Genomic DNA, 14,152 nt, shown 5'->3' with positions numbered 1-14,152 from the left:
AACTGTCAAAAAATATAAAAACCCTATCATTGTATCTCTTTACTCAGCATTACTAACCACCTATGCTTCCAAGCAGCAAATCGTGGTATGCTGGGTGCCGGGGCACCGCGAGATTGAAGGAAACGTGTTGGCTGACCAGCTAGCCACATCCATCCACGCGAACGCTGCAGACATTTCCATGACTGTCCCTGTAATGGACCTTAAGCCCTCCATAAGGAAAGCGCTGAGGGCTTTCTGGCAGCGGTTGTGGGATAAAGAAACCGAAAATAAACTCCATGTTATCAAGCCATATCTTGGCAACTGGCCGCCGGTATCAAAGAACCGCCACACGGAAGTAATACTTTGCAGACTTAGAATAGGACATACATACAGTACACACGCATACCTCTTGTCAGGTGGTGATCCACCCATGTGTGATAAGTGTGGTGAGCCACTTGCCGTGCTTCACATCCTGATGCAATGCAGAGAATTAGATGCAAATAGGAAAAAGCATTTTCCATTACCTCACCGGCAACAAATTCCACTTCATCCTCAAATGATTGTAGGCATAGAACCTTTCTTCAAACATGAATCCCTGTTTAGATTTTTAAAAGATGTAGATAGTTTCCATATTATAGCCCCAGGAAATCCGTAGCACAGCCTCTAACAGAGGTTTCTGCTGCGGTAGGTGCAATAAAAGAAAGCACCTGCCTCTCAGCCTTTGTACTCAAAGGCGCCCGGAGGCATTAGTGCTATTTACATATTCTCGCATTTTAGCTCCATGTTCACTTATCACGCGTACTATATCCAGAGACCACTACATGTATCACTATCATAATTTTATGCTATATCCTATTTTACGCTTCCATGTCACTGATTGATTTTAGGCCACTTTACAGCCATGTTACATTCCACCGTCGCCACTCACAAATCAGCGCTTAACACAACATTATCAGTCATGGCGCTCTTTGGCCATACCTGGCCTTTGCGCCACTAAACAACACACATCCATCCATACCTGTCTAAGAGCAGCTTTGCCGATGTGGCGCGTAAGGGGGCAGCGTCACAACGGCCTCCGGCGGTTGTCCGACCCACAGGCAGTGAGTCGGCAGTTACGCCATCTGCCCCCGCGGCGGTTGCAGCTAGTGCTGCTCCGTCAACCGAAGAGAAGGGACCACCCACCTCAAAGGTGGGTGCAGCCGAGGTTGCCCCAACCTCCGAGCCCCCTTCCAGCGCTGGCAACGGCCAGCGCAGCCCAATCCCTCAGGGAGCCTCATCGACCTCCGGGCTGGTGGGCGCAGGGGTCTTGCCCTCCAAGGCGGGACCCCCTCTGAAAACCTCTCGCTCGCAAGAGCGCTTGTCCGGCGCCTCACACGAGGCAATGGACACTACACCTGTCCCCAAGGCGTAGCAAACGCCTAAGGAGCGTCGAGAATCGCTCGAACGCTTCAGAAAGAACAAAACACCTATTACAGGGCCTCGAAAGGGCTCTGTAATATAAGGTATCCACTCCGTCTCCGTAAACACAGCACCAATTCACCTTAAACATGGATACACAAATCATCCAATGGAACATCAGAGGTCTCCTTAGAAACCTTGATGATTTGCAAGAACTCATCCACAAACATAATCCAAAAATGCTGTGTTTACAGGAAACACACTTAAAATCTAAACACACAAACTTTCTCCGTACGTATCTTACGTTTCGCAAAGATCGCGATGATGCCGTCGCATCGTCGGGTGGTGTTGCGATTCTTACTCAAAGAAGTATTGCATGTCAACCTTTACAGCTACAAACGCCCCTTGAAGCAGTGGCGGTTCGAGTTGTCCTACTAAACAAACTCATCACCATTTGCTCCCTTTACATACCCCCGCATTACCAACTGAACAAACATGAATTTCACTCCTTGCTCGATCAATTGCCAGAACCTTATGCTGTTCTTGGCGATTTCAATGCGCACAGCTCCCTGTGGGGCGACTCGTATAGATGCGCGAGGTCGCCTTGTTGAACAGTTCCTTTTCTCTTCTGGAGCGTGCCTTCTCAATAAGAAAGAGCCCACATAATGCTCTCTTGCAAACCGATCCTTTTCGTCAATAGATCTTAGTATAGTATCCCCGTCTGTACTGCCTGAACTTGAATGGGAAGTTACCGACAACCCTTACGGTAGCGACCACTTCCCTATACTGCTAAGATCATATAAAGAAAACGAATATCCACCATACGCTCCTAGGTGCAAGATTGAGACAGCTGATTGGGAGAAATTTCGATCTCTAACTAGTATCTCATGGGCTGACCTGTCTTCGTTAGGAATTGACGCTGCAGTCGAGTTTTTTACAGCATTCATAATAGATGTCGCATATAAATGCATATCAGAAGTAAAAGGCTTGGCCTGCAAACGGCGTGTCCCATGGTGGAACGACGATTGTAGGATCGCTCGTAAAAAACAGAACAGGGCGTGGGCTTGCTACGCGCTTCTCCCATTGCAGAAAATCTAGTCAACTTTAAAAAAGTAAAATCCGAAGGCAGGCGAACCCGCCGACAGGCCAGACGAGAAAGTTGGCAGAAGTTTCTATCAAGTATTAACTCGTTCAGAGATGAGGCGAAAACCTGGAACAGGGTCAATAGGATAAGAGGGCGACAAGCACATGCACTCCCTTTGGTAAACACAGAAGGCGATAGCCTACAAGATCAGGCGGACTCACTTGGGGAGCACTTTGAGAGCGTGTCAAGTGCCAACCATTACTCGCAATCCTTTCTGAAATATAAACAAATAGAAGATGTAAGCCACTCATGAGAAAATGTCAACAGAATGAACCATACAATTGTCCTTTTAGCATTGCCGAGTTGAGAGCTGCCTTGAGCGCATGCAAGAGCTCTGCCCCGGGATCTGACAGAATCATGTATGAAATGATCAAAAACTTACATAAAGACACCCAAGTTACACTAGTCACAATTTTCAACACGATTTTGGCTGCGGGATACTTCCCGACTGCATGGAAAGAAGCCATTGTGATCCCGGTTTTGAAACAAGGCAAAGATCCTTCCTCAGTGGCAAGTTACCGCCCGATAGCCCTGACAAGTTGCCTTTGTAAGGTATTTGAAAAAATGATCAATCGCGGTCTCGTGCATCTCCTCGAGTCCAGTAAAATGCTTGACCCATTTCAATGTGGCTTTCGTGAAGGGCGATCTACAATCGACCATCTTGTGCGGATCGAAGCGAGCATTCGCGATGCCTTCGTGCACAAGCAATCTTTCTTATCTGTATTTCTGGATATGGAAAAAGCGTACGACACAGCCTGGCGGTACGGAATCTTGCGTGATCTTTCCGCGCTAGGTATCCGCGGGAATATGTTAAATACTATAGAGAGCTACCTAGAGAACCGTATATTTCGAGTGAAAATAGGTCCTGCACTGTCGCGTACATTTATACAGGAAACTGGGGTACCCCAGGGTGGCGTACTCAGCTGCATGCTCTTTGTCGTAAAGATGAACACGCTTCGTGCATCCTTACCACCAGCTATTTTCTATTCCGTCTACGTAGACGGCATACAAATAGGTTTTAAATCCTGCAACCTCACAGTCTGCGAGAGACAGGTACAGCATGGTTTGAACAAGGTGTCACAGTGGGCAGAGAAGAATGGATTTAAAATGAATCCTCACAAGAGTTCTTGTGTTCTGTTTACAAGAAAGAGAGGCCTGGTCCTGGATCCTTGCTTAGAACTGTGGACAGCAGATACCTGTAAACAAGGAACACAAATTTCTAGGTGTCATACTTGACTATAGACTCACTTTCGTCCCCCACATTAAACACCTTAAACAAAAATGTCTGAAAACAATGAATCTAACGAAACTTCTATCCCAGACTACGTGGGGTAGTGACAGGAAGTGTCTAATGAATATCTATAAGAGCCTAATTCGATCACGACTAGGCTATGGTGCCGTGATCTATCATTCTGCAGCCCCGAGCGCGCTAAAGATGCTAGATCCGGTCCACCATCTAGGAATCCATCTGGCCACTGGCGCTTTCAGAACGAGTCCCATATAAAGTTTATATGCAGAATCGAATGAGTGGTCACTTCATATCCAGAGAACATACATCAGCCAAACATATTTTTTGAAAGTCAACTCTAATCCTCAACATCCGTGTTATAATACCGTTAACGAGATGACATACGCTACACTATTTCGCAATCGTCCCTCCGTAAGACAGCCTTTCTCGCTGCGTGTGAGGGAGCTTAGTGAAGAAACGCATGTTTCTTCACTAATGCATCCAGCCAAGCTGCTACCTCCTTGGGAGTGGCAGCTGATACAATGCGACGCATCTTTCGTTCAAGTTACAAAGCACGCTTCAGATATTGAAATCCAAATACATTTCCGGGAACTCCAACACAAACACTCCTGCACGGAGTTCTACACAGACGCATCGAAGTCACACGACGGGGTGTCCTATGCAGCCGTCGGTCCATCCTACTCGGAATCCGACGTACTGCATCCGGAAACTAGTATCTTCACGGCTGAGGCCTACGCAATATTGTCGACCGCGAAGCATATAAGGAAATCAAAACTCAAAAAATCAGTTGTATATACGGACTCCCTAAGTGTTGTGAAGGCTTTGATATCGTTCTGTAAGCACAAAAATCCCGTTATAATTGAGCTCTATTCCGTCTTATGTAAAGCTTATGTATCTAACCAGCATGTGATTATATGCTGGGTGCCAGGTCATAGGGCCATCGAAGGTAATGTTCTGGCGGACCAGATGGCCACGTCAGTTGCATGGCATTCTGCTAATCCCACCACTGCAGTTCCTGTCACAGATATGAAGCCCTTTCTACTGAGGAAACTACGCAACCACTGGCAACGCCTGTGGGACGCGGAAACAAATAATAAGCTCCACGTAATAAAGCCGCAGTTAGGATTCTGGCCTTCCGTAACAAAATCACGCCGAACAGATGTCCTATTCTGTCGTCTCAGAATAGGACACACATTTGGCACGCATAAGTATTTACTCACTGAAAATGATCCTCCAACCTGCGGTAGACGCGGGGAGAGGCTGACCGTCCTCCACGTCCTCCTGGAGTGTCGGAAAGCCCAATCTGAAAGAAAGAAACATTTTCCTTTAGCATACCGCCAGCACATCCCCCTTCATCCAGTTATGTTACTAGGCCCAGAACCGCTGTTTGACTCCAGCGCAGTCCTGGGCTTCCTGAAAGATGTCGTATTACATGTTATTAGCCCACACACTCGTAGCGTCTCCTCTGTTTAGAGGATGCCGCTGTGATATCTGTTTCATATAGCACATGCCTCTAGGCCCTTGTGTTTCAAGGGCTCTGGCGAGGCAGTGGTGCTCCAGGTAATTTCAGCATCTAATATATTTTCTGTATTGCATCACTCTTTCACGATGGATTTTATTACACATAGAACACGTCATTTGTCATCGACATAATCATATTACATATAGATTTTACGCACTCTAGAGCGACTATTTTTAAGGCCCCTATACAGCCACTTTACATTAACCCCATAGAACTCATAATTACATTGCGAACTTATCAACACTGCCTTGGCGCTCTTTGGCCACACTTGGCCCTTGCGCCAATAAACACTACATATCATCATCATCATCATCAGGAATGAACTTTGCAAGTTTAATGTTCCTCTCAGAGATTTCACTTCGAACTTTAGAGCCAAGTCTCACTTCTTTCGGCCCGCGAATCCACAGAACAAGGAGTTTTTGCATGACACCTAAGTAGACAAGGTGCATGTAGTCCAAAGGCACATCCTTTATCATATCTATTGGGAGTTCCTCCAAAATACTGCGGCCTGTGTGGTGTTGCTCCTGACTCTGGTTGCGAAAACTGTTATCAGTACAGAGGGCGTTAGCAAAAGTCGGGAAACAAACTCTTCCTGCTCTATACATTCCCTTGACGGTGCATTTTGTGCAGCTGAAATATCCTGTGTGGCTCCTGATATAAAGGACAAAGGCTTTAGCAGGTGCATCACAAATTATACTATGTAGCTTCACAGGAACTGATGCATCATGAACAGAAAGGCCTTCCGCCAGCAGTTCTTTGGCGTCCTCAACAAAGCACTGCAAGAACTCATTTGCATCTTGCGGTTTGGTTTTGCCGAAAAAAAAAACAATGACAACAAATGGTTCTCGATCTTAAAAATTTCGGATGCAGCCGAGGATGATCCAAAATTGGTCTCTCGAACTCTTGGCTAGTGGCAGACCATCAATGTTAAAGCTAAGACTAAGCTCGGCAGGCAAGTGCTCACAGCCAAGAAGTGTTTGCTGCAGTCCTGCGGCAAAAACATTGCTCTCGCCACTATCAGATTCAGAGTCCTGCGTGATTTGTGCATCACTGCTTTGGAGTTGGCGTTGTTCGTGTTGCAACAAAATGGTCGAAGGGGACGAGTCCACGTCGCCATCAGATAAAGAACCGCTGACTAGGTCACTCACTAACTCAGTGTCCACTACGCCATGCTGACACACCACTTGCACATCGTCATGAACAAAACGTGCTAGCTCTGGACTCAACTCAGGAGATTGCGCTATCTCCCTATCTCCCTATCATCCAAATTCATTTCACGCTGATTCCCCACGTGACCGCAGTCATCCGCGCCGGACACGAAAGACAGCGCCTGTGTGGGCTCCGTTGCATGTGAGGCGCTGCACGCCGGCGCTGCGAAGTCATTGTGAACGTCTCCTAGGAAATGAACACACGCATCAACGCGCCGTTTTCGCTCCCGGCGAAACTGTCGTTCTCTACTTTCCTCCATCACGAGCACAACAAACAACACCACGGTTTTCAGAAGGCTGGACAGCACTCACCGGCATTCACATCTGGCTCGAGGTCATTTTTTGCTGTCATGACTTCATCAGCGACCGCATCGCACTGCGCCATCTTTTTGATTGAGCGCCCCGCCAAAATGGGAGGCTCGGGCTTGGATGGATGGATGGATGGATTGATGGCTGGCGGCTATACCCTTTGTAACGGGCGGCGGCTGGCGCCACCTAGCCTTTTGCTCCCCCTCCTATTTTATTATTATTCTTTGTTTTCCTTTCTTTATATCCTCTTTTTCTCAACCTAATTTTTACTCCCCTCCTCCCCCCCAAGATAACTATCTAAAACAGTAGAGGAAACATTATGTCCCCGATTTATGGTATTATCTATCCCTTGATTTCCTCCAACAATCCTCTAGCCTCCCCTTCGTTACTTCCACTCTTTTCTCGTCTATTTGCCCTCGTTCCCCAGGAAAACCTAATGCCCCTTCCATATCTGCCACTGTCCCCTCTGCCAGGGTCGGGCGAAGGGCTGTGCATCTCAGCACTATATGCTCAGTGGTCTCCATTTCGGCTCCGCAAGCTGTGCACCGAAGGTCCACGTCTTCAAATTTAGCCCTGTATGTTTTCGTTCTCGAAACCCCCGTCCTAGCCTCGAATAATAGTAAGCTGCCCTGCGAGTTATCAAATAAGAGCTCTCTCTTACCCCCGTATGCAGAGATGCAACTTAAGTCGAAGCACGTGCTTGACTTGATCCGAGTGACGCCTATCGGGAACGCGCCGAAGGAAACGCAGTGAGCGTCTCTGGGCACGTTAACGCCAGGCGTCATCTAAATCAAGTCAAGCATGTGCTTCGACTTAAGTTGCATCTCTGCATACGGGGGTTAATTGTAGCATTGCCATTAACCCCCGTAAACAGGGGTTAATCTCCTGTTTTTGTGACCTATACATTGATAGCGATGGCTTTCCGAGCATTCTTTCTTCCCACATTTTCTTTCCGTCTCCTTCAGCTCCTTTCCCACACTGGAACCACGTTGGACCCCCTCCCTCGGCTGTAGGTATCTATTCCTCAGCTTCCTCGTTCTGAGTGTCCACTTTGTGTTCAAACTTTTCATGTACAGATATTTGTACACTTTTCCTGCCCACCTTTTTTCCTCCAGTGCTGGGAGTCTCTGTTCAAACTTTAGTTTACTCATTGCCTCTCTAGTGCTCCTAGGTTGGCCTTAGTGCTCCTAAGGCCAACCTGCCTACACTTCTCTGTCTCGTTTCCATGCATGCGTCAACTTCCGATTTCATGCACAGTACTGAATTTCCGAATATGAGGCCAGGTACCCTAACCCCTTTCCATACGCCCCTAACCACCTCGTACCTATTATAGTTCCAGAGTGCCTTGTGTTTCATTACAGCCGAGTTCCTTTTCTCTTTTTCAATCATAGTTTTTTCCTGTTCTTCCAAGTACTTTTTGCCCTCGTTTAGCCATATGCCCAAATACTTGTTTTTTCAACATGATCAATCTTAGTGCTTTGTATTTCCAATGGTTCCCCCCTTTCTTCATTGTATACTATTATCCCAGACTTCTCTCTACTGAATTGCAGTCCCAATTTTTCTCCCTCCTCTCCACGTATGCTCATTAGTTCCTGTAGCCCTACTCGGGTGTCAGCAAGCAGTACAATATCATCTGCATACATCAGTCCGGCTAGTACTTGAGCTACCTTCTGCCCTTCCAGCATATAGCTAATGTCGGTTCCTATTGTGCTCTGTTCTAGTCTCTTTTCCATTTGGCTCATGTAGATCATAAAAAGCAGAGGTGACAATGGACAGCCCTGCCTGAGACCCCTTCTTATTTTAGCTGGCTTTGTAGTTTCCCCCTCCCATGTTATCTCTACCTCATTATCTGTATAAACTTGTTGTAGGAACTCAATCATCTTTCTCTCTAGACCATATTCTCTCAACTGGCTCCATAACTTTTCTCAGTTTACATTATCATAAGCTCCTCTAACGTCTAAAAAGGCTGTCCATAGAGGTTTCTGCCTGGCTGTCGCTATCTCTATGCACTGTGTTATACCAAATAAATTATCATCTAGCCTTCTGTTCCCTCTAAATCCATTCTGCAGTTCTTCCAAGATGTCTTCACGTTCTGCCCATTCCTCCATTCTCTCCTTCACCATCTGCATTGCTACTCTGTATATGACTGATGTGATAGTTATTGGCCTGTAGGATTTAATGCTGTCCTTGCTTCCCTTACCTTTGTAAACTAATATCATTCTGCTTGATTTCTAGTCCTGTGGAACATCTCCCCCTACTACTATTTGTTCAATAAGTTGTCGTAATTTTAATTTACTTTTCTGGCCTAATATGCTTATCAATTTCATAGGTATGCCGTTAGGTCCTGTCGCTGTTCCCACAGAGACCTTGTGTTCAATTCTGTCCCATTCCTTACTTGTCATCCTTCTGTACTCCTCTAATTCTGTCCTGCTGTTGTCATTGTTCTCCATTTCGCTACCCACTCGCTCTGCAAATGCTGCCTCTATTGTTAACCTAATATATTCCTGAGCTTCCTCTCCCTCTACCTTTGTTCCTTCTGGTGTAGTCAGTGAGTGCTGAACCACCTCTGTCTTCTTACTCTGTTGCCTAATGTGTTCCCAAAATTTCTTAGAGGCATTTCTGTTTTTTTTTTCGTATCTCTAACATCCACTGTACCCCAACTTTTGCTACCTTGGCTTGAATTAATGCCAATACTTCTCTTTTCATTGCAAGGTAATCCTCCCATTTTGTCTCCACCTCTTCTGGTGTGGCTCCCGTTTTCTTCGCTGCTCTGTGTTTTCTGTACGCATCTTTGTGTTGCTCTATGACCTCCTTAGCTTCTCGATCCCACCAGCTTTTCGGTTTATATTTTCCCTGCTTACTTCCTAGTTTCCTAATCTGTCCCTTCTCTAGCTCTCGTTTAAAAATACCTATTAACTCGTCGTATGTCTATGCCCTTTGTGGTTGCTTGGATACCATGCTTTCAATGTTTTTCGCCACTTCTTGCAGCTGCCTGTCATTCAATTTGCTCATACCTTTCCTTTCTTGAGTTTCTACCAGTGGCACTGTCCTTCCAAAACTGATTTTGATTCGTTTGTGATCACTCCCAAGGTTTTTGTACCTTCCTCATCAATTTCCATACATCCCAACTGTTCATACAGCTTGTGGGACATTAGGCAGTAGTCGATTGTCGAGTGGGTGTTATTTCTTTCCCTTGTTATTTTCCTATCGCATTTAATTTCAGTATTAACTATCACAAAATCATGAGCCTCACAAAAATCTACTAACATCTGCCCTGTTGCATCTGTTGCCCCGTCAAAGTATTCCAAATGTGCATTCATGTCCCCTAGGATGATTATCTCCCGTTTCATAGCTAACTCCCTGATGTCCTTGGCCATACATTTGAAATGTTTTGCATTCTCCTCTTTCGACTCATTCCCCGTTTTCAGATACACAACTCCCAGGATTGTCTCAACATTCCCTACGGTGCCCTTGAGCCACATGTGCTCACTGGAGCTCTCCCTTACCCTTTTCCAGTCCTGTCCCTTCACTAGCGCCCCAAGGCCTCCTCCTCTGCGTTCTTTCCTTTTTCTGTTGCACCCAACCCAGGTGTATCCCACAATGAATGGTGGCTCTTCCTCATCTCTTAAATGGGTTTCGGCAACTCCATATACCTGAAAATTTTCCGTTTGTAACTGTTCTTCTATTTCGTCCCACTTAATAATGCGATTTCTTCCCCCTGCATGTTGATGAACCCCACATTTACAGCCTTCTTCTTCCTCTTCCTCCTCCGTGCTCCTGTCCTGCCCCCCTCCCCTGTCCATCTTTTACGTTTTGGCTTGCAGGGTCGCCCTGCGCGCCTGCAAAAAAGCCTGAGCCCTACGACCCACCCTCGTTCCTACCTGCCATCCCGCTGGTGTAATGTAGTGAATGCCATCCGGGCCGAAAGGGGGGAAATTTTTCCCCCCAATCATTCTGTTCACCTCCACCACATCCAACTTGAGGTCTCGCCCCAACTCCCTAATCACTACATTTGCCGCCACTACCTGCTCTTCAATGAAAGGGCCCTGTCCCCTGACCTCTGGGACAGTACACAGGGCAATGTGCGCCGCCTCAGAGGTCGCTCTTAATTTCGCCACTCCCTCTTGAATCTGCCTGCCCAGCATTCGCCCCCTATTCTGCAGGACGTCATTCACCCCAGCGTGCAAAATTACCAGGTTTCTTCCCTCTCTGTTTTCATTCAGTTTGCTTTTGGCTCTCTCCGCCACAGCTTCGAATCGAGCCCCCGGCATGCATTCGACCTTCACTCGTCTGTCATACTGCACTGTTCTGAGGAGTGCTGTTTGCATTCGCGATACGTTGGAGCTTCCAACGACCCAGACCTTTCTGTCTTCAAGCAAATCTTGCCTCCCTCCTGTCTCTGTCGGCTGGGTCTTCCCTGCCTCCTCGCCTTCTCTGCCTCCTGTCGTCTCATCCCTATGTACGTACCTGTGTCTCCCGCGGTCCCCATGTTAACGTGACCGCCCCCAATTCTGCTCCACTGGGTGATCCTCCTGCTTCCTTTTCCTTCAGTTCCTGCTGTGCCTCCCTCTCCGCTTCTCTCGCTCTCATGTCTTTCAATTGTTTTTCCAATTGCTGCCTTTTCTCGCTCCTCACTCCATTTCCGTTCTACAGCCTCCATTCTTGAGGCCCACCCCCTCTCGACCCTTTCCTCAAACTCTGCGCGTTTCGTTTTTTCTTTCTCGAGTTCCTCCTTTGTCCTCGCCATTTCACTCTTTAGCTGCTTCTCCAAATTCTCAATCACCTTACACAGCCTGCACACGAAGCCGTTCCCTTTCGCCTCCGCCACGGTTTTGAATGTCGTTTCATCCAAGTAACACCGTCGTTCACACCTCTCACACTGGACGAGGTCCCCACCTTCCTCCTTGGCTTTTATAGCCGGCCGCCCCATGAATTCTCTTGTCCTACTGTTATTGAACAGTGTAAAAGGTAGGAAAAAAAATTAACTATAATAAAGACCACTGGGAATCTCTAGAAGAATAAAGAGAGCTAGTAAAGTAACCAAACCAATAACCAGGGGAAAAAAAGAAAAAGAAAAAAGGACAAAAAACCACACACACACACACACACACACACACTTTTAGCCCTAACTATTAAACCTTTAGTCCTAACTGTTATGTGTTGGCCACGACCTACTTTATCGCCCTACTTTGGTAAGTGTTCTCCTGGCTTCGCAGTGCTCCAATTCTCTGCAACCTGCGTTACTATGCTGGCCCTATCTCCATTTAGATTTGCCGCCGCTGCAATTAGAAATAAAAATAGAAATGGAACTTAGCTGTCCGCATCCATCCGTCTCGGCTCCTGTCTCCATTTCGTACTCTTGACTTGGCTTGACTTCATCCCAGTGTTGCCAGCGGCCAAAAAAAAAAGAAAACGCGGGGGCGGCGATATTGAACAAAATTTTATTATTTACAACGCTTATTTTTTGCCAAGCAGTCCGTAAGGGAGACGGCTAAGGAAAAATATAGCTGATTTACCAAAATTGCATCGACGACTTATTTATGCCGATGTTCTTTCAGTTTAGGCAAAACGTCTAATTAGGTTATCATCGTAACTTCATAGCCTTTTATACATAACCAGCTATTTTTAATTGTATTTTGTTATGTTGCTGCGTGGGTCGTATCGCGAGGCACCATCGCGACAAGGCGTATCGGCAATAACCTTTTATTGCCGTCACGAAACAAACACAGAACAGTGGGAACTTGATAACTGCTACAATATATACATTCTTGAGGCCGGGAGAGGGCGCTCTTCAACACAGGGTTAACTGATGCAGATACGTCATCCGCTGAACTCAGCGGCCAGAATCAGTACACAACACTCCTTCCCCCTTAGTTGGTACTCAACAGTCAGCCAATGCCAGTACAAAGTCCCGAAGATGTTGTGGTGTCTTCCGGGAACGCTGCGAACGGCGTGGGCCCGGCAATTCTACACTTTGCTCTGTTGGTGCTGGCTGAGGTGCTGCTATGTCGTCCGAAGGAAGCATGACTGTTGGTTGCGCCTCGGGAGGTAGCATGGCTGTCGGGTGCTCCTCGGTTTCACTGGGATCTGGTGTCTTGCTGCTGCTCATTCCGCCAGGTGAAGGGCTTGACGAAGGCTGAACCTCAGGCTGTCCTTCAGGTACAGTTTCGGCTAACCTCATGGGAATGCTGCTCCGCCGACGAAGCTGGTCCACGTGCCGGCGACACACACGACCATCCGGAAGAGCAACCTCATAAGAGATCGGGCCAGTTGCTCTGGAAATCACAGCAGATACCCATGGTGGGCCCTGGCCGTAGTTACGTGCAAATACAGGGTCGTCGGGCTGGAATATGCGTGGTGTCGGCAGAACTTCTGCCAACCGGGAGGACTTGTCAGGGGCCCGGTCTGGATGCAGCCGATCCAGCATGGTAGACAGTCGGCGGCCCATCAACAACTCGCACGGGGCACGCCCCGTGACTGTGTGCGGAGTTACATGCTGCTGTAGAGTGAAGTCTACCAAGCGCTTTGCCCAGCTTCCTCGGATTATTCGAGCTAATGCCTCTTTGGTGGTCCGTACCATGCTTTCGGCCTGCCCGTTCGTGGATGGATGGAACGGTGCAGATGTCACTTGGCGGATGAGGTTGGCATCCAGGAACCCTCGAAATTCTGTGGATGTGAATTGCGGGCCGTTGTCTGAAACAAGGGTATCTGGCAGGCCATGAGTTGCGAACAATCTTTGTAAGATAGTGATTACAGCACTCGATGTCATTGACGACATTAGTATGACCTCCAGCCATTTGGAATAAGAGTCCACCACAATCAAGAAGGTCTGTCCTTTGTTGCGACACCACGGACCCGAGCACACGAGGGTTGGACCCTCCCGCGTGTAGCCGTGCGCGGCTTAGCCGTGTCCGGGGAAAAGGGGATCCTGGGGGTTGAGCCAATGCCGGGTGTTTGGACCTTTACGGCCCCTCGGCGGCGGCAACACACCCCTTTGGCCTCGGCTTCACGTAGACGGCACCCCCGGACTGACCCACCCGGGGGAAATCGGCAGTCGCCTTTTCCTATCTCTCTCTTCGCACATCTTCGTCTTTCCCTCTCCCTTTTAGTCTTTCCTGTCTTCTTTTTTTTTCTGATAACTTCCAACATTCCTGGCGGCGAGGGTTAACCTGGTGTGGTATGACCTACCTTGGTTATAACATATGTGGTTATAGCGACGATGTACAGTTGGCATGGTAGGGCATGTTTCACCACATACCTTGCCTTGTCCCCTTGTTGGGCTCGGTGGTGGGTGACTGGCATTATCGCTGAATATTCAACATAATTCATGGGAACTTCCAACC

At 47.5% G+C, this 14,152-nt stretch overlaps 1 protein-coding gene across 1 annotated transcript; it reads right to left on the bottom strand.

The window, feature by feature from the left end:
• Nucleotides 1-12,690: 12,690 nt before the first annotated feature.
• On the bottom strand, nucleotides 12,691-13,236 carry LOC139047870 (uncharacterized). Its single transcript, XM_070522020.1, has one exon. It carries the CDS (start codon nucleotides 13,234-13,236, stop codon nucleotides 12,691-12,693), a length of 546 nt encoding a protein of 181 aa, XP_070378121.1.
• Nucleotides 13,237-14,152: the final 916 nt, after the last annotated feature.

Source organism: Dermacentor albipictus, chromosome 7, assembly GCF_038994185.2.
Source record: "Dermacentor albipictus isolate Rhodes 1998 colony chromosome 7, USDA_Dalb.pri_finalv2, whole genome shotgun sequence".
NCBI classification, from domain to species: Eukaryota; Metazoa; Arthropoda; class Arachnida; order Ixodida; family Ixodidae; genus Dermacentor; species Dermacentor albipictus.
This window is presented reverse-complemented; position numbering and strand designations above follow the sequence as displayed.